General features: G+C 39.9%; 1 protein-coding gene across 1 annotated transcript in view; it reads right to left on the reverse strand.

Annotated features, from left to right (window-relative positions):
* The window catches only part of LOC126252944 (corepressor interacting with RBPJ 1), a 91,181-nt gene that overhangs the window by 45,827 nt on the left and 18,699 nt on the right, over positions 1-26,655 (reverse strand). The window contains exons 3-4 of the mRNA XM_049953953.1: positions 9,446-9,595; positions 6,529-6,629 (exon numbers count right to left, since the gene is read on the reverse strand). Coding sequence (XP_049809910.1) covers positions 6,529-6,629; positions 9,446-9,595 — 251 coding nt within the window. The remainder of the gene's footprint in view (positions 1-6,528; positions 6,630-9,445; positions 9,596-26,655) is intronic.

Raw genomic sequence — 26,655 nt, forward strand, 5'->3', positions numbered from 1 at the left:
AAAGACGTTGCAGTCGACTTAGTAGTAGTAGTAGTAGTAGTAGTAGTAGTAGTAGTATCAATACGAATTATCGCAACAGTCAACCAACACTGACCAACAGGATTGTCAGTAACAGAAAAAGTAAAATCAAAATGACCTCCTCGAAAAACAGTCTGTCCTTTCAACACATCAACCAGAACGGACGAACTGACGTTCATGGTATACTTAAGTCTCCACATCCAAAATAGATTTGTAAATAGTAGGCTTCCATCGGAACACACGATGTATCCTACGACGAGGCATGCTGCCGACTGTGCGTCAGCTACCGAAAACATGCTATTTATAGATGACACGTCACCCAAGGTCACGGACTTAGAATTATTTCGACTGCGGCGATGCGCTTATCCCGCCATCGCGCATAGGAGCTCTAGTATGCGCGACGCCAACTGAGCGGGCGGCCTAACAATAAGGGGACCGAGCACATGAGTGATATCAAGATATTAGAGTGTGGAATGTTTGGGATGGGTCATTCATACTGACCCAACAGGTTTCCTTTTCGCTGTCATGTCGTTTATTAAAACTAAGGGTACAGCTCTATGTCTACAGTTCAGAGGATGTACCACCACTTTATTACATACTATTATATACAGTTATATCACCAACTATTTTACATTTCATATCAACACCTTTACCATGGACAAAGACATAAATATTATCATCATGAGAGAGTTTACAAGACCTGTGGGTCCTAACAAACAATGGTTTATCAATAAAAATATTAGTCGATGTTTCACCAACACCACGAGCTTGAGACATGGTTCCCATGAACGTCCGATAACCAAGAACATCACGAGGTGGTATCTGCTCCAAAGATGTTGCAGTTGACTTAGTAGTAGTATCAACACTGCAACGTCTTCCATCCCCAGTTTTCCAAACAAACTGGAGTTAGTGCATGGGGGGTAGCAGCACATTCTGGGATCCAGAGTCTTCAGTGGAGCCCTTGACATGTGCAGCAATGAAGAATAAAACTGTGTTTATATGACAGAATGTTGTACAATAGTGACCACCTAAAAGAGGCAGTGCAGTTGTTAAGAAGCTGGCTTTACATTTGGGAGGATGGAGTTGGCTCTGCCCAGAAACCTTGCTTTTGGTTTCCTGTGGTTCAGGCAAGTGCCAGGATGATTTGTTCAAGGGCTTGGCCAACCACCTGTCCTATCCTCCAAACCCATAGATACGTATTATGTTTATAACACTGCAAGATGAATAAATAAATAAATAACTAAATACATACATCTAAAAACAAAGATGATGTGACTTACCGAACGAAAGTGCTGGCAGGTCGATAGACACACAAACAAACACAAACATACACACAAAATTCAAGCTTTCGCAACAAATGGTTGCTTCATCAGGAAAGAGGGAAGGAGAGGGAAAGACGTGCCTGTGTATGTGCGGATGGATGTGTGTGCACGTGCGCGAGAGAGAGAGAGTGTATACCTGTCCTTTTTTCCCCCCTAAGGTATGTCTTTCCGCTCCCGGGATTGGAATGACTCCTTACCCTCTCCCTTAAAACCCACATCCTTTCGTCTTTCCCTCTCCTTCCCTCTTTCCTGATGAAGCAACCGTTTGTCGCGAAAGCTTGAATTTTGTGTGTATGTTTGTGTGTCTATCGACCTGCCAGCACTTTCGTTAAGTCACATCATCTTTGTTTTTAGATATATTTTTCCCACGTGGAATGTTTCCCTCTATTATAACTAAATACATACTATGACTGTTTCCATACTAGAGGAATTCCAACTAATGGCATAATATTTTAGTTTGTCATGTCAAATTTTGTGATCCACATACTCTGAGGCTTTGGCAAGATCGCAGAATATAACCACCATGATAATTTTTCTTGTTTATCTCTTGCAAGACTTCATACATGAATTCTTGTATTGCTTCCTCTGTAGAGGACCCCTTACAATAACCAAATTGAGACACAGATAATAAGGTCTACACAGATATGTGAATCAGTGTCGTATCATAGACCACTTTCTCAAACACATTTGAACAGACAGGAACGAGTGAAATGGGTCAGTAATTCAAATGATTTGCTTGTTGTTGTTGTTGTTGTTGTTGTTGTGGTCTTCAGTCCTGAGACTGGTTTGATGCAGCTCTCCATGCTACTCTATCTTGTGCAAGCTTCTTCATCTCCCAGTACCTACTGCAACCTACATCCTTCTGAATCTGCTTGGTGTACTCATCTCTTGGTCTCCCTCTACGATTTTTACCCTCCACGCTGCCCTCCAATACTAAATTGGTGATCCCTCGATGCCTCAGAACATGTCCTACCAACCGATCCCTTCTTCTAGTCAAGTTGTGCCACAAACTTCTCTTCTCCCCAATCCTATTCAACACCTCCTCATTAGTTATGTGATCTACCCATCTAATCTTCAGCATTCTTCTGTAGCACCACATTTCGAAAGCTTCTATTCTCTCCTTGTCTAAACTATTTATCGTCCATGTTTCACTTCATACATGGCTACACTGCATACAAATACTTTCAGAAACGACTTCCTGACACTAAAATCTATACTCGATATTAACAAATTTCTCTTCTTCAGAAATGCTTTTCTCCCCATTGCCAGTCTACATTTTATATCCTCTCTACTTCGACCATCATCAGTTATTTTGCTCTCCAAATAGCAAAACTCTTTCACTACTTTAAGTGTCTCATTTCCTAATCTAATACCCTCAACATCACCAGAATTAATTCGACTACAATCCATTATCCTCGTTTTGCTTTTGTTGATTTTCATCTTATATCCTCCCTTCAAGACACTATCCATTCCGTTCAACTGCTCTTCCAAGTCCTTTGCTGTCTCTGACAGAATTACAATGTCATCGGCAAACATCAAAGTTTTTATTTCTTCTCCATGGATTTTAATACCTACTCAAAATTTTTCTTTTTTGTTTCCTTCGCTGCTTGCTCAATATACAGATTGAATAACGTCGGGGAGAGGCTACAACCCTGTCTCACTCCCTTCCCAACAACTGCTTCCCTTTCATGCCCCTCTACTCTTATAACTGCCATTTGGTTTCTATACAAATTGTAAATAGCATTTCGCTCCCTGTATTTTACCCCTCCCACCTTCAGAATTTGAAAGAGAGTATTCCAGTCAACATTGTCAAAAGCTTTCTCTAAGTCCACAAATGCTAGAAACGTAGGTTTGCCTTTCCTTAATCTTTCTTCTAAGGTAAGTCGTAAGGTCAGTATTGCCTCACGTGTTCCAGTATTTCTACGGAATCCAAACTGATCTTCCCCGAGGTCGGCTTCTACTAGTTTTTCCATTCGTCTGTAAAGAATTCGTGTTAGTATTTTGCAGCTGTGGCTTATTAAACTGATTGTTCGGTAATTCTCACATCTGTCAACACCTGCTTTCTTTGGGATTGGAATTATTATATTCTTCTTGAAGTCTGATGGTATTTCGCCTGTTTCATACATCTTGCTCACCAGATGGTAGAGTTTTGTCAGGACTGGCTCTCCCAAGGCCGTCAGTAGTTCCAATGGAATGTTGTCTACACCGGGGGCCTTGTTTCAACTCAGGTCTTTCAGTGCTCTGTCAAACTCTTCACGCAGTATCATATCTCCCATTTCATCTTCATCTACACCCTCTTCCATTTCCATAATATTGTCCTCAAGTACATCGCCCTTGTATAGACCCTCTATATACTCCTTCCACCTTTCTGCTTTCCCTTCTTTGCTTAGAACTGGGTTTCCATCTGAGCTCTTGATATTCATACAAGTGGTTCTCTTTTCTCCAAATGTCTCTTTAATTTTCTTATCTTACCCCTAGTGAGATAAGCCTCTACATCCTTACATTTGTTCTCCATCCATCCCTGCTTAGCCATTTTGCACTTCCTGTCGATCTCATTTTTGAGACGTTTGTATTCCTTTTTGCCTGCTTCATTTACTGTATTTTTATATTTTCTCCTTTCATCAATTAAATTCAATATTTCTTCTGTTACCCAAGGATTTCTACTAGCTCTCGTCTTTTTACCTACTTGATCCTCTGCTGCCTTCACTACTTCATTCCTCAGAGCTACCCATTCTTCTTCTACTGTATTTCTTTCCCCCATTCCTGTCAATTGTTCCCTTATGCTCTCCCTGAAACTCTGTACAACCTCTGGTTCTTTCAGTTTGTCCAGGTCCCACCTCCTTAAATTCCCACCTTTTTGCAGTTTCTTCAGTTTTAATCTACAGTTCATAACCAATAGATTGTGGTCAGAGTCCACATGTGCCCCTGGAAATGTCTTACAAATTAAAACCTAGTTCCTAATTCTCTGTCTTACCATTATATAATCTATCTGATACCTTTTAGTATCTCCAGGCTTCTTCCCTGTATACAACCTTCTTTCATGATTCTTGAACCAAGTGTTAGCTATGATTAAGTTATGCTCTGTGCAAAATTCTACCAGGCAGCTTCCTCTTTCATTTCTTAGCCCCAGTCCATATTCACCTGCTATGTTTCCTTCTCTCCATTTTCCTACTACCGAATTCCAGTCACCCATGACTATTAAATTTTCGTCTCCCTTCACTATCTGAATAATTTCTTTTATTTCATCATACATTTCTTCAATTTCTTCGTCATGTGCAGAGCTACTTGGCATATAAACTGGTACTACTGTAGTAGGCATGGGCTTCGTGTCTATCTTGGCCACAATAATGCGTTCACTATGCTGTTTGTAGTAGCTTAACCGCATTCCTATTTTTTTATTCATTATTAAACCTACTCGTGCATTACCCCTATTTGACTTTGTATTTATAACCCTGTATTTGCCTGACCAAAAGTCATGTTCCTCCTGCCACCGAACTTCACTAATTCCCACTATAACTTTAACCTATCCATTTCCCTTTTTAAATTTTCTAACCTACCTGCGCGATTAAGTGATCTGACATTCCACACTCCGATCCGTAGAACGCCAGTTTTCTTTCTCCTGATAACGACATCCTCTTGAATAGTCCCCGCCCGGAGATCCGAATGGGGGACTATTTTACCTCCGGAATATTTTACCCAAGAGGACACCATCATCATTAACCATACAGTAAAGCTGCATGCCCTCGGGAAAAATTACGGCTGTAGTTTCTCCTTGCTTTCAACCATTCACAGTACCAGCACAGCAAGGCCGTTCTGGTTAGTGTTACAATGCCAGATCAGTCAATCATCCAGACTGTTGCCCCTGTAACTACTGAAAAGGTTGCTGCCCCTCTTCAGGAACCACGCGTTTGTCGGGCCTCTCAACAGATACCCCTCCGTTGTGGTTGCACCTACGGTATGGCTATCTGTATCGCAGAGGCACGCAAGCCTCCCGATTAACGGCAAGGTCCATGGTTCATGGGGGGACGATTTGCTTATCTTTAGTTTTATACTGTGGCTGTTGTCTTCAGTCTAGAGACTGGTTTGATGCAGCTCTCCACGCTACTCTATCTTGTGCAAGCTTCTTCATCTCCCAGTACCTACTGCAACCCACATCCTTCTGAATCCGTTTAGTGTATTCATCTCTTGGTCTCTATCTATGATTTTTACCCTCTGCACTGCCCTCCAATACTAAATTGGTGATCCCTTGATGCCTCAGAATATGTCCTACTAACCGATCCCTTCTTCTAGTCAAGTTGGGCCACAAATTTCTCTTCTCCCCAATTCTATTCAATACCTCCTCATTAGTTATGTGATCTACCCATCTAATCGTCAGCATTCTTCTGTAGCACCACATTTAGAAAGCTTCTACTCTTTTTGTCTAAACCATTTATCGTCCACATTTCACTTCCATACATGGCTACACTACGTACAAATACTTTCAGAAATGACTTCCTGACACTCAAATCTATACTCTATGTTAACAAATTTCTCTTCTTCAGAAGCGCTTTCCTTGCCACTGCCAGTCTACATTTTATATCCTCTCTACTTGCTCCCCAAATAGCAAAATTCATTTACTACTTTAAGCATCTCTTTTCCTAATGTAATACCCTGAGCATCATCTGATTTAATTCGACTACATTCCATTATCCTCGTTTTGCTTTTGTTGATGTTTATCTTATATCCTCCTTTCAAGACACTGTGCATTCTGTTCAGCTGCTCTTCCAGGTTCTTTATACTATATATAGTATACACTACTTAAGTAAGTCAATTAGCAACCAGGCCCAGAACCAATGACCATTTAGAAAAATAGATCAATGGTAGTTTTATCAAGTCCATGTAAAATTTTAATATTCTGCTAGGAAGACTATTATAGCCAGCATAATTATTACAACTGATGTATCTTGTAATCTCTTTAGGAATGATATTTTTGAAACTGGCGGTGCATTCAGTGTCAGCTGATGTAAACATAACTAGTCTATGATGAACAGTAGGAAAAGACTAACAACTGTGCAAAAAGTTAAGATTACACATTACACAATTTAACACGAATAAAATACAGCAGTTCTCAGTTTTGGCTAATTAACACTACACTGAATGGTGTAGTATGATATTATATAGCCACATAAAAAAATAAAAACAGAAGTACCTGTGTTGATGTGTCCCCACTTGTGACATTTAATGCAGCGAACATTACGCACTTGTATACCAAATGGTTGGTCCCGAATTTCTGAATCACCTTTACAGTAGCTAGAAGAAAGAACTCAATGGTAACACAACTTTTATTAGCAAAAGTTTTTAAGAAAATAGATGCAGCCAGTTCTAAACTAACATCATTATTTCAATAATATGAAATCTTGAATGGGAGGCTGAATGACTTATAAGGGAAGCCAACTGTTCATTATACAAAGGAGGTACTCAGCGCAATCCCCCCCCCCCCGCGCACACACACACACACACACACACACACACACACACACACACACACACACACAGCCTGCACTCCCTCCTCTCTCTTTTTCTCTCCAGTTAATGACTGCTCCTGAGTGCATTTTTTCTGTAGGGTGATTAACTCTGAAAGAGAAAGTGATAAACTCAATTTTTCAAACTGTGATATTCAAGTTAATGACCGAAGGTACACAAAAATTTCCCAGTAAAACATACATGCTTGGCAAATATTTAAAGACAAAGACTGTGTAATGGTATGTAAAATAAGTGAAAGGCAACTGCTCATATATAGAGGACTGGCATGTGGCCCATAAAAATACACAACAAAAGACAGTTAACACTAGCTTCCAAGCTTTTGCTCTCTCTCTCTTTCTTTTCTTCTTTTTTTAGTAAGAAAACACACACACACACACACACACACACACACACACACACACACACACACAAATGTACGTACAATACAAGGAGGGGTAGCCAGATGACTCAGCAGCTGCACGACAAGACAAACAGAATTCCGAGGGTAGGGCTTACAAGGGATACAGAGAGGTAGAGGGGAGGGGAGGGGAGAGAAGGTGAGGGGAGGGAAGGAAGATGGTGATGAAGATGGAGACAAGGAGGGGGAGGGAGAGCAAGGGAGAAGAGGCGGAGAAAAATGAAGGTGGGCAATGGAAAAAAGAAAATGTTCCATGGCCTACATCCTGCATTCAAGACACCCCATCCTACACTCAAGACACTCCTCACTTCCTTCACTGTTTTTCCACAGTTCCTGTCAAATTAACAGACTGCTTGTTACTCACTGTTGATGTAATGTCCTTATACACCAACACCCTCCTTGTCCTTCTCAACTTAAGAGCCACCGCCCTAGATGCTAATCTCCACCTCTCAGATGGCTCCATAATACATTATTCATTTCAAGTGCACCAACCACCAACACTATTTTCATTCTGACAGCTGTCACCAGTTCATATTAAAAAGTCCCTCCCATACAGTCTCACCACCCATGGACAATATATCTGCAGTGGAAAGTTGTCAAAATATACCAATAGCCTTACCAGAGCTTTTATTGAGAGACAATAGACTTTCCAACTCATCCATAATCACATTTCCCGTGTCATCTCCTCCTCTGATACAAGTAACCCTGTTAATCAGGCATCAACCAGCACTCCTCTAATCACTGAGTATCACCACCACCTTGAAAAGCTCAACCACAACCTCCACCAGTGTTTTGATTACCTCCTGTCATGCCCACATGAGGTATATCCAACCCAAAATCCTACCCCCCCCCCCCCCCCAAATCACCCAAAGCAGTGTTCCACCACCCACCCAACCTACAGAATATTCTTGTCCATTCCTATTCCAATCCTGCTCACAATCCTGCACCCCATGGGTCAGTTGCATGTGGTTGACTTAGGTGCAATACCCATCCCACACATCCACCCACAACCTCCTACTGCAGTAGACAGACAGGCATCAGCCACCCAATAAAAAGTATGGCCATGTTTGAAAGCAGCCGTATTATATACTAGCTATGCTGCAATTACTGTACAGCATTGCATGTGGACATAAAAGTATCCAATTACCCAACTGTTCACTAGTGTGAATGGCAGTTCCAAAACTGTGGCAAACTGCAAATTTTACCATACAATTGCCAAACTTGCAGTGCACAACTCTAATGACTTAAACATGCGTATCTTGAGCTCTCGCATTCTCCCTTATTTCCCAGTTTTCTCCCTCTCCTCCCTTTTTTCCACCCCTCTCCCTTACTCTCTCCTCTCCTTGTGTCTCTCTTCTTCTTCTTCTTCTTCTTCTTCTTCTTCATCATCATCATCATCATCATCATCACCACCACCATCACCATCATCTCCTTTTCTCCCCTCCCCTCCCTCTCTTTCTAACCCTTCTATATGCTGCCCTCTCAACTCCGTTCACCTTGTGCACTGCTTACTCAACTGGCGAAAGACCTGCCTTGCATTATTCTGTTACCCTCTCCTTGCCATTTGTGTCCTTCCCTACACCCTCCCTACTTCCATCTACCCAGGTAACTGCTTCGAATAACTGACATTCAATAATCAGTCCGTCTCTACCATAAGCCTGTACATTTGACTGTCTGTGTGGTTATGTGTGTGAATGTACATACTCTTACAAGCAAAATGGCAAGGGTTCGAAAGCTAGTGTTAACCATTTTCTATAACATGTTTCTATGTATGACACATCAGTTCTCTACAGGTAAGTGGTTGATTTTCCCTATTTTATTTATTTTTCCATCCAGAAATTTCCATTACTGTTATAGTGTGTAAACAATGATACCTTAAGATGCACCACAGGAATACTTTAAAGCATTGACACAAAAGGCAGGTTTAACTCAAGTATCACAAATTTAGGCAGGAAAATTGTACATTATCTTACAGTACATCTCAAGCGAGCAATCTGAAGGACAAGCTTGGCTAACTGTCTAGTTAATAAATCAATTTGTGCAAGTAGCTTCTAATAAGGGAAATATTCTCCTTCAACAGAAAACATACGATAAAATCCAAATACAACATAGAGTGTCAACTATTTTGGGTGTGTGGACAAACAGAAGCATTAAAAATAATGCATTTACATTTATAAGTACTCACTCCTCTCTTGGGGCATTGAATTTCCGCTGCCATTCAAATTTATACTCTGGCTCATCGTCTTCTCTTTCACGTTCTTTTTTAGTTCCTGGAGGAGGTTCATACATAAAATTGACACTAAGTTTGTCCTTGCTCTCCTTGCTCAGCAACGCCCTGGTAACAAAAAAAATTATTAACAAAAGAATACACAAATATTAACTTACATATCAGTGTCAAATCACAAAATCCCCGATGAAACTAAATCTTCAAACTATTTGGTAACAAGATTAACATAATACATCAAGACAACAATTTCAGCGAAGTGAACTAATTCACCAACCATCTAAATTCACACACTAAAATGTAATGCAATGAACTGCATGCACGCAAACTGGCAATACACTGTGGTGTCATATTATTACGACCGCATTCTAACATACATATTAGTCATTTGTAGTACATAGAACATCTAGACAAGCTAGAACCACATTGTTATTTGACATGTCGATGTCCATACATTGTACACAATTAATCACAGTCAACCTCTCTCCTTGAAAAAATTGGTAATTTAGATTGATGTAATTAGTAGTCCCTTGCAATAGACTTTCACTTATAGAATCAGCTGTGCACCATAAATTTCACATATAAGAGGAGTTCAATATATTATTCAACAGTTCAGTGAAAAAACTGGACTAATTTATCACCAAACACTGAAGAATTACCCTAACACTCACGTCAATAACAATCAGAAGCAGACATTTATAGTTCAGATAGGACAATATTACTATAAAAAAAATTGATAAGCTTCATGGGTTAGAAGATAATAGAAATGAATGTTACAGAGAGCCAACCACAATTGATATGTCATGTTCAACAGCACTGTCATTGAAAAATTGAGAGAGAAAAGGGTGTCAAATTTTGGTTACATTATGAAGTTTGCCAGCCATCAAACAAGTCCATTGTTATTGAACTACACAACCTACCCCTTTTGTCCTCTCATCACAACACCTGACATAACCCTTCATTGACCAACAGATTAGCAATGTTTGCAGTCTTGTTTATGCTCCTGACAGCTCCTCAGTACCTTAGGTATACAATAAATGGTCACCTTTACTCTTTCCATCATTTGTATTCTACCTGGGCTTTCCAGTACCATCTTTAATTTAAATATGTACTTTACTTTAGACTTAAATTCTTTGTTTCAAGAGTAAAGGTCAGTATTCCTGAAACTCATGAAAAAGATGACTTGAAGAAAAAAGTTCAAATACACATCTGTTCTATTCTCAATTGATTCAGAGTCAAGAAATATTGCATAGACTACCAATTAATTTATATTTTCCCTGGTGATGTACCATTCCCATATTGTCCAACTACTCCTTACTTCTTTGCTCTGAACAATCTTGGTCTGAATATCTTTGCAGTTATGAAGCGGTGCGTTGAATTTGTATTTCGTTTGTTGGGACTCGTACATGTAAGAGATTCAAAGTGCATCAGGTAACTGTTTCTTTGGGAATCAATACTGTAACCAAAGCAGAACCAATGTCATAGCATTCTCATGTGATGCTAGTTAATTCTAAGAACAAATACCAGTTGATAAGTTAACCACTTTGAGTTTTTCTGCTGTTGAACATTTCACATTCAAAAAGTAGATAGCAATATAGGTTGGAAAATCTCAATAATGTATGATGTCAACACTTACAAGAAAGTACAGAAAAACAAGTAATGAATTCAATCAATCAACACAATGAAATTGGATAGAAAGTGATGGCAGGAGAACACACATATAAAAAAGGTATTGATTTTGCAAGTTTTTTGAGCCAGTGGCACTTGGTGGTGGTCATGCCAATGTAAAAGGCCAAACACTGTTTACAAACAGTTGGTACACAATATGCCTTGTTTCAAAGGCAGCTCTCTCCTTGATCATATATGTTTTGTCAGATCCAGGGCTGGGACAGGTGGTGGTATAGGGCAAGTATTACAGTGTGGCCAGTCACAGGGGAAGGTGCCATAGGGTAGGGAAATGGGGGTAGAAGGAGCATTGGCTCTAACAAGAATATTGTGGAGATTGGGTGAGCAACAAAAAGCTATTCTAGGTGTGATGGGCAAAATGTCAGACAGAATAGACCTCATTTCAGGGCATGAATTTAGGAAGTCATAGCCTTGTCAGAGCAAATGATTAATACATTCATTCATGAATGTAATGAGTTGCCTCTAAGATATTACACAATGAATATCAAAACAAACGATGACCGAAACCAATATGTGGAGATTAGGCCGCAATGAAAATCTGAAAATCAGAGGTCTATAGAAACAAGTTATGGAGTTCTTACAAAGGACAACCAATGCAAGATTATCTTAAAAAAAAAAAATACCCCACCATCACCCAGGAGGAAGAAATAAATTTAGCAGATCAAACAGAAGATGGATCCATCATGCAAAACTGAAGCCAAAGAAGAAAATATATTTCAAAGCTCATTTCTGTAGCAATGAGCAGTGCGTCACCATAATTTATACAGGATGATCAGAAAGTTTCTCCCCTTTTTAACAGAGCCCCTGAGTTTTGATGCTCTGTGGAGAGAAGACCCCTTTATACCAACTGACATTGCTGGCTGTATAAACTTTAATGCAAGTCTAAATTACTTGAAGAGTCATAGTGAACACATTCCCACACTTATTTTTCTGTTGCTGGCAACTGTTGTAGTGGTGCCCTTCTTATATGTTGATCTTTTTATTAAATTTAACATACCTGAGCTTGGTAAGTTAATGAAAGTTTGTCATTCAGTTTTTTTGTTTTACATGTCCATCTGTTTCCACCTAATTAAAGAACAGAAAAATAATTTATGTTATGTCTAAATTGTAATTAGGGAGATAAAAATGACAGATTGGAGAAAGTTTAATTTTCTTTGATTTAATGGATTTGTACATTGCTTATTTAAACTAATTTTTAATTTTCTCTGTATATTTCTCTGTAGTTACCTGCATTCCTCATCCTTTAAGCGTGTCATTTAACAAATGGGACCAAAACATGAACATGTTCGTTCCCAGATTCAAGGTCTACATACCAGAGGAATGTCTTAACACACAAATTGCTCAAACATCAAAAATCGTTAGACTTTGAGTTAACAAAGGAAATGGCAATGTCAGTGACAGTGAAGGAGCTGGAGGACCAAAAAAACACACACCAAACATTAAAACCAAAATCTGGTACTGGCGGAATTAAAGCTGTGAGGACAGGTTGTGAGTCGTGCTTGGGTAGCTCATTTGGTAGAACAATTGCCCATGGAGGCAAAGGTCCCGAGTTCAAGTCTCAGTCCAGCACACAGTTTTAATCTACCAGGAAGTTTCAGCAAAGGATAAAATTGTCATTGGTACTTGGGCAGTTACCAAATGTCTGATGCCTAGCAGCAGAGACAGAAGACCATCAATAAGACAACTATAAGAGGCTTTACGCATAGATAATCCTGGGGAAAACATGCTTATGCCTAACCAACGAAACACACGCTATCAGAAAAAAACTTGTTGACTGTCATGCATTTTGTAAAAGAGTAATGTTTGGTGGTTTGTACAATGTGAACCCTGAAGGAAAGAGCAAAAGGATGAACATTTCATTTACAGATGAGTCTTCAGGAGAGCTTTATCCAAAGCATAACAAACAAAATTGTCAAATCTGCACAAATGAACCACAGAAAATTGTCTCAGCTCACAGAACAACGCAAGGATTGCAGATAATGGGTACTGAGGGGCATCTGTGGCTATGGAAAAACTAAACTGCATGTGGTTGATGCAAAATCCAAAAAGGATCATCAATGGTCATTATTATTGGCAAAGAAATGTTCCTGTCTCTTCTTAAGCAGTTTAGAATGGACTTTTCCAAATCTAGAAATGCTGTTCTTATGTAAGAGAGAGAAACAGTTCACATGGGTTAGACAACAGGATGTAGTCTGCAACAAACCTTGTTAACGTAGCAGAGACCAATTTATTATACATGTTCAGGAAGAATGGAACTCAAGTCACCTGTGAAAAGACAGCAGAGCTTGCAGAGAGTTTTGGCAGATGACTTTGAGAATGTCTCCATAATCAGGAACACCATATAAAATACTAACAAGTGAACAAATGACTGTCCAAGTCATTCATTTAAGTGCAGACACATGTTTTAATAGAAAAACTTCTGTGTAATAAAAATATTCTAAAAAATGTGAGGGAAAAACTTTCCATCCACCTTGTATATCCATAGGTGTTGATGCACTTCTAAAAAGCAATGGAGCTCTTACAATACTAAGTATAGGAAGTTAAGAGTGCACAGAAATACTGTGGCTCAAGTTAAAAAAAAAAAAAAAAAAAAAAAAACAGTAGTTGACTATATGCTGGATAGTTATATATCTAGTAGACCAATTCATGATGGGAGGAACTCTTCATGGTATACAGTCACTGTAAAGAGACTTCTCAAGCAACAGCGACTTTTGCATAGTAGATGTAAGGCAAATCACAGGGCTCTAGGCAGAGAGATGTAGAACTAAACACGTTCAGATGTCAAGAGGGCTATGACTACCACAGCAGAATCTTATCAAGAGATCTGTCATAAAACCTAAAGACCTGACCTAACCTAACCTAACCTATTCTGCTCATACGTAAAGGCTGCCAGTGATGCCAAAGTTTGTGTCCAGACATTCATAGATGACACCAACACAGGAACTGAAATTGAGACCTGCAAAGTAAAAGCAGAAACAGTACATTCTGTTTTCAAATGTTCTTTTACTAGTGAAGATACAGATGTATTGCCCCAGTTCACTTCTTGGAACACTGCAAAGATGATTAATGTAGATTTTAGTGTCAGTGGTGTTGAAAAACAGCTAAATTTAACAAGGCTCCGGGGTCCAAATGGATCTCTATAATATTCTACATAGAGTTTTCTGTAGAATTAGCTCCAGTTTTAACCAAACACAGGTCACAGCCAGTTACCAGGGCAGTAGCAGAAGTTATCCACAAAGCTTCCGTCCAATGGCAGTGACATCCACCTGTTTAGAATCCAACAGCATATTCTGAACTCTAACACAGTAAGATATCTTGAACAGAATGATATCCTCCATGCTAACCAGCATGGATTCCAAAAATAACAATCATGCAAAACCAAACTTGGCATTTTTCCCAAATGATATTCTGAAAGCTATGAATCTCAGCAGTCAGATGGAGTATTTCTTGACTTCCAAAAACAGTTTTACTCAGTATCACTCCAAAATTGATTAACAAAAGTGTGATCATCTGGGGTATCGAAATTTATGACTGCAACATGAATTAGAATATACAGCTTTTCACCACAGAGGGGAGGCACTGAGAGGCAGATGGGCCCATTAAAAGTACAATAAGCTTAGTTTACTTATAATTGTAAAAAGTGCCTGTACAGTGCTGAACATCTTTATGTAGTAAGTAGTAATTTATCTTTATTCAATCTGTTGTTATTGTATCCCAGATCTTCCACTGTTTGAAGATTAATGATTCTGTTGAGGATTACTTGGTAGGGAGGATGCAGCATGTTACCCTTGGATGGAGAGTCAATGAAAGAAGTAACTTTAGGTGTGGCATCTGGATGCGTATTGGGGTCCTTTGTTGTTAATGTTGTAGAATAATGACCTAGCAGACAATATTAATAACAACATCAGTTGAAATATTCAATCAGATCTTGATAAGCTTGCAAACTGGTGCAAAGATTGGCAACTTGCTTTAAATGTACAGAAAAGTAAAATTCTGCACTTCACAAAATGCAAAAATGTAATAGTTTATAACAAAATCAATGTGTCATAATTGGAACCAGTCACCTCATACAAATACTAGGTAGCAACAAAACGAGAACATAGGCTCACTAGTAGGTAAGTAGGTGTTAGATTTCAGTTTATTGGTAGGATACTGGAAAACTGTAGAAAATCTATAATGGAGATGGCTTAAAAAATATTCCTCTCACTCATCCTAGAATATTACTCAATTGTGTGGGACCCATTCCAAAAATGAGTAACAGGAGATACTAGACTTATATGAAGAGGCCAAGTGAGGTGGCACAGTAGTAACACACTGGATTCTTATTCAGGAGAATGGCAGATCAAATCCTCATCTGCCCAAGCAGGTTAAATTTTTCTTTGAGTTTTTCAAATCACTTTAGGTGAATGCTAGGATGGTTCTTTCAGAGACTACAGCCGGTTTCCTTCCCCATCCTTCGTGCCGAGTTTGCTTATGAAGTTATGTCCAAAAAAGGCTGCATAAATATTCAGTCAAATCTTGATAAGATTTCAAAGTGGTACAAAGAATAGCATCTTACTTTATATATACAGAAACGTAAAAATATGCACTTTACAAAATGAAAAATGCAGTGGCCTAAGATTACAGCATCAATGATTCACAATTAGAATCAGTCAACTCCTTCAAATACCTGGATGTAACAATTCATAGGGATATGAAATGGAATAATCACATAAGTCAGTTACAGGTAAGGCAGGTGCAGACTTCCGATCATCCTTAGGTTACTGGGAAAATGCTGCAGTCTACAAAGGAGACTGTTTACAAATCATTTGTGCATCTCATGTTAGAATATTGATCGGGTGTGTGGGGCTTATATCAAATAGGACTACAGCAGGATGCTGAATGTATATGAAGAAGGGTGGTATGAATGATCCCAGTTTTGTTTGAACCATGGGAGACGGTCACAGAAATGTTGAAGAATATGAATATCCAGCCTCAGGAATATAGATGCAAAATATCCTGAGAAAGCCTACTTCAATTTCAAGGAGCAGCAATTTAGTGAAGATTCTGGACATATTCTTCAGCCTCCTAGTTATCAAACCTATAGGGACTAAGAAGATAAAATCTCACTAAATACAGTATGCACAGAAGGATTTAAGCTGTAATTCTTCCCGTGCTCCATAGTTGATTGGACTGAGAAGAAACCCCAACATGTGGTACCATGCTAAGTACACACTGCTATGCACTTCACCATGGTTTGCAGAGCATTTATGAAGACGTCACTGTTATTTTGTACAAATGAATTACAGGACAATCATATGTCTGTTTTGGAAAACGTGTTAACTGAACAACTAGATGAATTCTACTGCCCACGAGAACAGAAATGTACTTTCAGCACTCCCCATTCTACCATAATGCAAAACAGCATTTCAATTGCATTTAGCCTAATAGGCAGTGAAAGACAGAACACTTCCTCTATGGTACAGATGTTGGCAATACTTTAGTTGTGTGTGGCCTAAAGAGGAGAGGGGAGAGGGTCAGTGTAGAGTAATTGTAAGTAATAAATGAAAGGTGAAAAAAGAGGTGATTATTCTGAGTGCCGATATTGAAACGATTTGATATTATTCGTAGATTACTTCTTGTTACAGTGGGTTATGAAAAGTAGTAGCAAATACAGGTGTGATATTTTTATTTGTTACTTTTTTGAAACAAAGGGAGTTACAGGCTGATATGTAGCATTGTCCACAGCCTGGATTATTGTTTAGCTTCGAAAGTGGTGGTGAGTTGGTTCTGCATTAGTGAAGCCAACAAATGAGATGTCAGAAAAAACAGCTCACCTGTATTTACTGAACAATATAAGTAGTGATTCAGATGTATCTATCACATCACTTCACACCATAATTTCAGTGGTAAATCATGTGCCACAAATTGATTTTTACTGCTATGGTGAATAACTTGAAAACTTTTGGGGTTAATGGTGGTTTTATTGAATACATGTGCATTCTGTGGTTACATTCACGCAAAGATTTGAAATAACTACTTCAACTAACTGTGAAACACACTGTTCCCTCTTTTGGGTGTTTATAACCAACTGCTGACACATCCTCTTTCATATCTCCCTGCCTCATGCCCAGTGCAACCAACACTGCGCTGCAAAAGACTACGTAATGGCCCTGGCCCCATTCTAGACGTATCTTTTCTGATCACCACACTCTCTTAGAACAACACACACACACATTGTCAGATTTTTGGTTATAGGGATGAATGAAAGCAGAACAGTACACAGAATAGAGAGATCTGTGAGATCAACTGCTAGCTCGCCTCATGCACGCTGCTGTCCCCATACAGGATTATGGGTATGCAATAGCTAAGCGAGTCCAGTCTGATGTAGTGGTAACACAAGACAGCAAAAGGAAAGCTGGCGTTTTAAATATCACATCAAAAAATTACATATGGAGGATAATCGCACAGAAATACCATCATTCCACTGCCACATAAACTCCTGTTTAGTGAACATCCTAGGCATCCTTGGCATTGAAAAGCAGCTGAAAGAGTTGAAAACAAATAAGTCTTCACGTCCAGATGGAACACCAATTTGATTTAACAGAGAAAACTTTTCAGTATTGGCCTCGTTGGCTGGTATTTATTGCAAATCTCTCTTCCAGTCCCAAAAGGCTAGGAAGAAAAACTCCAGTATATACGAAGAGTAATTAGGAAAACTACTGATCAATATCCTTAACGTCAATTTGATGCAGAATTACTGAGCATATTCTAAGTATGAATACGATAAATTTGGTTGAGAGAGAAAGGCTTCTACCCACAAATCAACATGAACTTAAGACAGCATCGCTCATGTACACAACTCAGCTTGCTCTTTTCTTGCATGATATCCTGTGGACCGTGAATGAAGGGCAACAGGCAGATTCCATATTCCTTGATTTCTGGAAAACATTTGACATAGTTGTCATACTGCAGACTCTTAACAAAGGTCCAAGCATATAGAATAGATTCTCAGATTTGAGAGTGGCTAAAAAAAATTTGAGCAACAGTGAGTGTTGTAACTGCGACCGGAACGGTCGCGGGGTTGATGGAACAGAAAGCTTGGCGGGACCCACGGAGCGGGCTGCGAACAATGACACAAACGGGAGAGGACGGATATGACCAATGAAGGACCTAACTAACAACAACAAGATCGAAACAACAGAATCACAAGAAAACCATGTCCAATCATACACAAAACAAGAAAGTAAAGAAGCTGTCTAAGGCAAGGCGATAAGTCCAGAGACGCACGCAAGATTAGACTGACTGGCTGAGCAAGAGGTAGGTGCTTAAATACGTGATTGGGGTTGCTGCTATTGGCCGCTAGGACCACGTGTTCCACTTTGGTGCCTTCACACTAAATGTGGGCCAGGAGGCGCGCGCTGCCACGGCTTACGGCGCGATGATGCAGAGACCTCTAGGGGTCTTCGACCTCCATGCCGTCTGGTGCGGATTCAAATTTTGCAATGCGCGGTACCAGAGTGAGTGTCCATGGAGACAAGGGGTGGGGTGGGAGATGGGTCCCTGTTTGAGTCCCAGTGTGGTCAATAACACTGCACTTCACGTGGCACCTAGATATCTCTAGACTTGTGGACACTCATAGCATACTATGGTCAGAAATGGTCCAATGAAGAGCTCACTTGGTAGCCTCTGCTGTGTGAGAGGACATCGTTAGTCACCATTTTGATGGTTTCCTTTGTTACACCCCAATATTTAACAATTATCACATTCAGCTCACATTAAATTATTGAAGCCTTAATTAGTGCATTTTGTCTCCCATGCGAAGAACTATCAAACCACAAATAGCAGTACTTTGCAATACTCTCATGCCATGACTTACTTTTAGCATAGTGGGCATTTCTATGAGTATGAAGTGGGTGGTGGAAATAACAGTCTGCCATAGAAGAAGATATAAGGCAAACTACACATGCAGTGTTTTGAGAAAATTAAAATTTGAGAAGGCATACCTGAGACTCAAGCATTTGTACTGTACATAGATGTCCTAGTTATGTAACCACATGATATGGACACCCTGGATGAATATTTCGGACACATCTGTGCCAATCGTGAGAAAATAAATTCACTATGGAAGTAGAGAATGATGACTGTCTCCCAATTCTGGACATTTTGGTATGGAAGAATCAAGATGTCTTATTAGCTAACTCAACACAGGAAATGAAGCACAAACACCTGTATTTTCATGCATCTAGCTCCTACCAGCCAGCCCAATATGACACTGCTTTTAGAATTCTTGTCCATACAGCTTGGGCCATAAATGACCTGGAAAGTCTGTCTAGCAAACTACAACATCTAAAGAGATCTTCTGAAGAAATGGTTACAGTGGTACACAAATCAAGAAGACAATGCAGACAACATGTAAGTCTTCAATAACACAGGAACAGAAAAAGCTTGTGGGATTTCTGCCACACTGACCGTCAACAAACTAGGTTACACTGATACTGCAGAAACAATATTAAAACATTCTTCAGTGGAAAATTAGCAATCTAGCTGATTCAAACAAGAGTCCAGTGAGACATCACACACTTGGTGCCTACAATATACTCTGTGAATTTGGACTGTAGTATGCACGGCAGACATAACACTGTTTACTGATTCTGCAGCACGTCTTTGACTGTGCCAGGTACATTTGCCCCAGGCAGAAAGATAAACTGACATTTGCTGAAAACGGCTTAGATGAAAGCTATATGTTTGAATTTTGAGCATGCCAGTGGATTTCAGAACTACATTGTAAGCAAGCCTGAGACATCAAAGTCAGGACTAATAATGGCCTCATTAACAGAGAAAGCAGGTACCAAGACAGCTCTGGTCGGGACAAGTTACAGGCCACAATATACAACAAATCCTTCCAGCTAAGAGACACCTAGACACATTAGATGAAGCTGACCTATTACGCTGGGACTCACATGCGGACTCTCCCTCGATCCTCATCCGCCTTGTGACACTGGCATGAGGTATTACCTATATAAGGTGCTGTTTTGGCACTTTGCCACAATATAATGGGAGTGACAGCCAACAAAAACTTGTGCTTTTCAACAAACTCATCCAGCTGGAAACCCAAGAATTTTATAGCAGTTGTCAATCAATTATTATTCTGAGACAAATATAATGTATAAAAAAAAACAAAAAAAAACAAAAGCATTTCATGATGGTGATAAATATTTAAGAGCACTTATTTCAGGAATCCCCCCCCATGAACCATGGACCTTGCCGTTGGTGGGGAGGCTTGCGTGCCTCAGCGATACAGATAGCCGTACCGTAGGTACAACCACAATGGAGGGGTATCTGTTGAGAGACCAGACAAACGTGTGGTTCCTGAAGAGGGGCAGCAGCCTTTTCAGTAGTTGCAAGGACAACAGTCTGGATGATTGACTGATCTGGCCTTGTAACAATAACCAAAACGGCCCTGCTGTGCTGGTACTGCGAACGGCTGAAAGCAAGGGGAAACTACGGCCGTAATTTTTCCCGAGGGCATGCAGCTTTACTGTATGATTAAATGATGATGGCATCCTCTTGGGTAAAATATTCCGGAGGTAAAATAGTCCCCCATTCGGATCTCCGGGCGGGGACTACTCAAGAGAACGTCATTATCAGGAGAAAGAAAACTGGCGTTCTACGGATCGGAGCGTGGAATGTCAGATCACTTAATCGGGCAGGTAGGTTAGAAAATTTGAAAAGGGAAATGGATAGGTTAAAGTTAGATATAGTGGGAATTAGTGAAGTTCGGTGGCAGGAAGAACAAGACTTCTGGTCAGGTGACTACAGGGTTATAAACACAAAGTCAAATAGGGGTAATGCAGGAGTAGGTTTAATAATGAATAGGAAAATAGGAATGCGGGTAAGCTACTACAAACAGCATAGTGAACGTATTATTGTGGCCAAGATAGATACGAAGCCCACACCTACTACAGTAGTACAAGTTTATATGCCAACTAGCTCTGCAGATGACGAAGAAATTGAAGAAATGTATGATGAAATAAAAGAAATTATTCAGATAGTGAAGGGAGACGAAAATTTAATACTCATGGGTGACTGGAATTCGAGTGTAGGAAAAGGGAGAGAAGGAAACGTAGTAGGTGAATATGGATTGGGGCTACGAAATGAAAGAGGAAGCCGCCTTGTAGAATTTTGCACAGAGCACAACTTAATCATAGCTAACAATTGGTTTAAGAATCATGATAGAAGGTTGTATACATGGAAGAACCCTGGAGATACTAAAAGGTATCAGATAGATTATATAATGGTAAGACAGAGATTTAGGAACCAGGTTTTAAATTGTAAGACATTTCCAGGGGCAGATGTGGACTCTGGCCACAATCTATTGGTTATGACCTGTAGAGTAAAACTGAAGAAACTGCAAAACAGTGGGAATTTAAGGAGATGTGACCTGGGTAAACTGAAAGAACCAGAGGTTGTACAGAGTTTCAGGGAGAGCATAAGGGAACAATTGACAGGAATGGGGGAAAGAAATACAGTAGAAGAAAAATGGGTAGCTTTGAGGGATGAAGTAGTGAAGGCAGCAGAGGATCAAGTAGGTAAAAAGACGAGGGCTAGTAGAAATCCTTGGGTAACAGAAGAAATATTGAATTTAATTGATGAAAGGAGAAAATATAAAAATGCAGTAAATGAAGCAGGCAAAAAGGAATACAAACGTCTCAAAAATGAGATCGACAGGAAGTGCAAAATGGCTAAGCAGGGATGGCTAGAGGACAAATGTAAGGATGTAGAGGCTTGTCTCACTAGGGGTAAGATAGATACTGCCTACAGGAAAATTAAAGAGACCTTTGGAGAGAAGAGAACCACTTGTATGAATATCAAGAGCTCAGATGGCAACCCAGTTCTAAGCAAAGAAGGGAAGACAGAAAGGTGGAAGGACTATATAGAGGGTTTATACCAGGGTGATGTACTTGAGGACAATATTATGGAAATGGAAGAGGATGTAGATGAAGACGAAATGGGAGATAAGATACTGCGTGAAGAGTTTGACAGAGCACTGAAAGACCTGAGTCGAAACAAGGCCCCCGGAGTAGACAACATTCCATTGGAACTACTGACGGCCTTGGGAGAGCCAGTCCTGACAAAACTCTACCATCTGGTGAGCAAGATGTATGAAACAGGCGAAATACCCTCAGACTTCAAGAAGAATATAATAATTCCAATCCCAAAGAAAGCAGGTGTTGACAGATGTGAGAATTACCGAACAATCAGTTTAATGAGCCACAGCTGCAAAATACTAATACGAATTCTTTACAGACGAATGGAAAAACTAGTAGAAGCCGACCTCGGGGAAGATCAGTTTGGATTCCATAGAAATACTGGAACACGTGAGGCAATACTGACCTTACGACTTATCTTAGAAGAAAGATTAAGGAAACGCAAACCTACGTTTCTAGCATTTGTAGACTTAGAGAAAGCTTTTGACAATGTTGACTGGAATACTCTCTTTCAAATTCTAAAGGTGGCAGGGGTAAAATACAGGGAGCGAAGGGCTATTTACAATTTGTACAGAAAACAGATGGCAGTTATAAGAGTCGAGGGACATGAAAGGGAAGCAGTGGTTGGGAAGGGAGTAAGACAGGGTTGTAGCCTCTCCCCGATGTTATTCATTCTGTATATTGAGCAAGCAGTAAAGGAAACAAAAGAAAACTTCGGAGTAGGTATTAAAATCCATGGAGAAGAAATAAAAACTTTGAGGTTCATGGCATTGTAATTCTGTCAGAGACAGCAAAGGACTTGGAAGAGCAGTTGAACGGAATGGCTGGTGTCTTGAAGGGAGGATATAAGATGAACATCAACAAAAGCAAAACGAGGATAATGGAATGTAGCCAAATTAAGTCGGGTGATGTTGAGGGTATTAGGTTAGGAATTGAGACACTTAAAGTAGTAAAGGAGTTTTGCTATTTGGGGAGCAAAATAACTGATGATGGTCGAAGTAGAGAGGATATAAAATGTAGACTGGCAATGGCAAGGAAAGCGTTTCTGAAGAAGAGAAATTTGCTAACATCGAGTATAGATTTAAGTGTCAGGAAGTCGTTTCTGAAAGTATTTGTATGGAGTGTAGCCATGTATGGAAGTGAAACATGGACGGTAAATAGTTTGGACAAGAAGAGAATAGAAGCTTTCGAAATGTGATGCTACAGAAGAATGCTGAAGATTAGATGGGTAGATCACATAACTAATGAGGAGGTACTGAATAGGATTGGGGAGAAGAGGAGTTTGTGGCACAACTTGACCAGAAGAAGGGATCGGTTGGTAGGACATGTTCTGAGGCATCAAGGGATCACCAATTTAGTATTGGAGGGCAGCGTGGAGAGTAAAAATCGTAGGGGGAGACCAAGAGATGAATACACTAAGCAGATTCAGAAGGATGTAGGTTGCAGTAGGTACTGGGAGATGAAGAAGCTTGCACAGGATAGAGTAGCATGGAGAGCTGCATCAAACCAGTCTCAGGACTGAAGACCACAACAACAACAACAACAACAACAACAACATTTCAGGAATCAAACAAAAAGGTACTGTACAGTGTGTGTGTGTGTGTGTGCGTGCGTGCGTGCGTGCGTGCGCTTTTTTTCTGGTGTTGCCTTTATTATTACATTGACAAAGTATGTATAGCTTTGTGTGAGGCATATCACATATTAATCACTAAGAACAGTGTGTGATCCAAGTGTCATGACTAAAACAACATTCAACAGTTTTCAAAAGAAAATATGTAAATTATGAGCTGTATGTACAATTTCCAGTTTGTTTGCTATTGGCGAATTTCGACTTCATAATCATTACCTACCAACCAACCAACAAAACATAGCAAACACAGTTAAAATAAAACACATAATTTGTACAGACAAATCTACATAAAAACACACCAAATGGCAGAGTTGTCAACATAAGATTTCATACTCTGTGGCCAAGTGAGATCCTGGCTACGTCTCGAAAGTGTTAATATTGGATGCAGTCTAGTACTTAAATAGACATACTTCTATGCAACACCCACCAGCCCACATATGAAACCACTTATAAAAATTAACATGATATGTATCAAATGGGAACAATGTTTACACTACATGTTGGATGGCCATGTAGAATATTAAGTACGTATTTAACACCCAACCACTGAAAATCCACATGCTTCCATACATCAGCTTATTCTCTCAGTATGTCCACATGCACACCAAACTCCAAAACAGCTGTTCTAATGTATAGCAAAGATATTACCAAAGACACTAGGGGTTTATATTTCATTGGGGCAGAAATTGGGATAATTACATGCCTCATTTCTGAAATATAATACATGTAACTTTGATTACAAATTTATAGTTAAGTAATCCTAATAACAAGAATGTCAACTGTGTATTCCATAAAGTGAGTATGAGGTGCCACATAAAAACCTCATTTGCATCATCAATTCTTGAACAATTACATGAATTGGACAAGTAAAAGTGCACTTACAGGGCCGGTGGCTGTTACATTGCATGTCAATGTTGGTATCACTTTGCATGATGAATGGTGGGAACTGAATAAAATGAATCAGAATGCTTGTTTGCTACTATTCTATGTTTCATAAATAAAGTTGGCTGTTGTTTTGTTTTATCAAGATAGAATTTAATCACATCATCACAAATCAGGAATATGGCATATAAGTAAGTTATTGCAATGATGAGCCAATATGTTGGACTAAATCTACACATCAACCTATTGCTGCAATCAAATTTTCATTTTGAGATATGTTGGTTTCACTAAGTCACAGCAAACTGTCACATTCCAACCTAACCTGGGCCTCAGTCTGTGCTTCAGGCCAATCTGTCAGCATGTCAGGTTTTCTTACCCGAAGTATTCTGTATCATCGGTCTGCTTTGACCAGTGACAAAACTGTGCCATGTTATAATACATCATGGTGGTGTGGCATATATGAATTGGATCATGTCTGCAGAGTTCATGTTGTGAGGTTGTGGTGGTATGCCCTGGTGTGGGATGTCTGATGTTTGTTCCTATATTGTTTGTGAATGCTGTTAGTGATTTAATGGACTTCTAGGTTGCTATCTGTATGAATAATACTGAAAGAGTTTGTGATGGGATATATGCTTTTGGTGTAGACAATTACAGAAACATATTTGAAACTTTCTGGCAAATTAAAACTGTGTGCCGGACGGAGACTCGAATTCGAGACATTTGCCTTTTGCTGGTAAGTGCTCTATCAACTGAGCTGACCAAGCATGACTCACAACCTGTCCACACAGCTTCACTTCTACCAGTACCTCGCCTCCTACCTTTCCAACTTCACAGAAGCTCTCCTGCAAACCCTCCAAGACTAGCACTTCTGGAAGAAAGGATATTGCGGAGACATGGCTTAGTTGCAGCCTGGGGGATGTTTCCAGAATGAAATTTTTACTGTGCAGCAGACTGTGCACTGATATGAAACTTCCTGGCAGATTAAAACTATGTGCCAGACCGACATCAGAACTCAGGAACTTTGCCTTTCACGGACATGTACTCTAGCAACTGAGCTACCCAAATAGGTTAGGTTAGGTTAGGTTAGGTTAGACTCATGACCCGTTCTCACTACTTCACTTCCATCAGTAACTCGTCTCCTACCTTCCCTTCCCATGGTAGGAGACAAGGTACTGGCAGACGTGAAACTGTGAGGACAGGTCGTGAGTCATGCTTGGGTAGCTCAGTCGGTAGAGCACTTGCCCGCAAAAGGCAAAGATCCCGAGTTTGAGTCTCGGTCTAGCGCACAGTTTTAGTCTGCCAGGAAGTTTCATATCAGCACAGACTCCGCTGCAGAGTGAAAATTTCATCAGGGAAATATATTTGTTTTTGGGTTTGGGTTCATTAGTGTGGTGTGTTGTTTATGGAAGGAGATTTAATTTTATGTTTCAGTTTTTGTTAGTTGTGGATATGATAAAGTTAATGAGAGGTCCCTGCATGCTGCAATGGAGGACACATTGAACACAATTAAAAAATTTGATATAACTGCCATATGTGAAGTGTTCATTTGTGCAGATGGTTTGAGACTGATCATCGTTTCTGCGTTTCGGACTAGGAACCAATATACACTCCTGGAAATTGAAATAAGAACACCGTGAATTCATTGTCCCAGGAAGGGGAAACTTTATTGACACATTCCTGGGGTCAGATACATCACATGATCACACTGACAGAACCACAGGCACATAGACACAGGCAACAGAGCATGCACAATGTCGGCACTAGTACAGTGTATATCCACCTTTCGCAGCAATGCAGGCTGCTATTCTCCCATGGAGACGATCGTAGAGATGCTGGATGTAGTCCTGTGGAACGGCTTGCCATGCCATTTCCACCTGGCGCCTCAGTTGGACCAGCGTTCGTGCTGGACGTGCAGACCGCGTGAGACGACGCTTCATCCTGTCCCAAACATGCTCAATGGGGGACAGATCCGGAGATCTTGCTGGCCAGGGTAGTTGACTTAC

This window comes from Schistocerca nitens, chromosome 4, assembly GCF_023898315.1.
Source record: "Schistocerca nitens isolate TAMUIC-IGC-003100 chromosome 4, iqSchNite1.1, whole genome shotgun sequence".
Lineage (NCBI taxonomy): Eukaryota > Metazoa > Arthropoda > Insecta > Orthoptera > Acrididae > Schistocerca > Schistocerca nitens.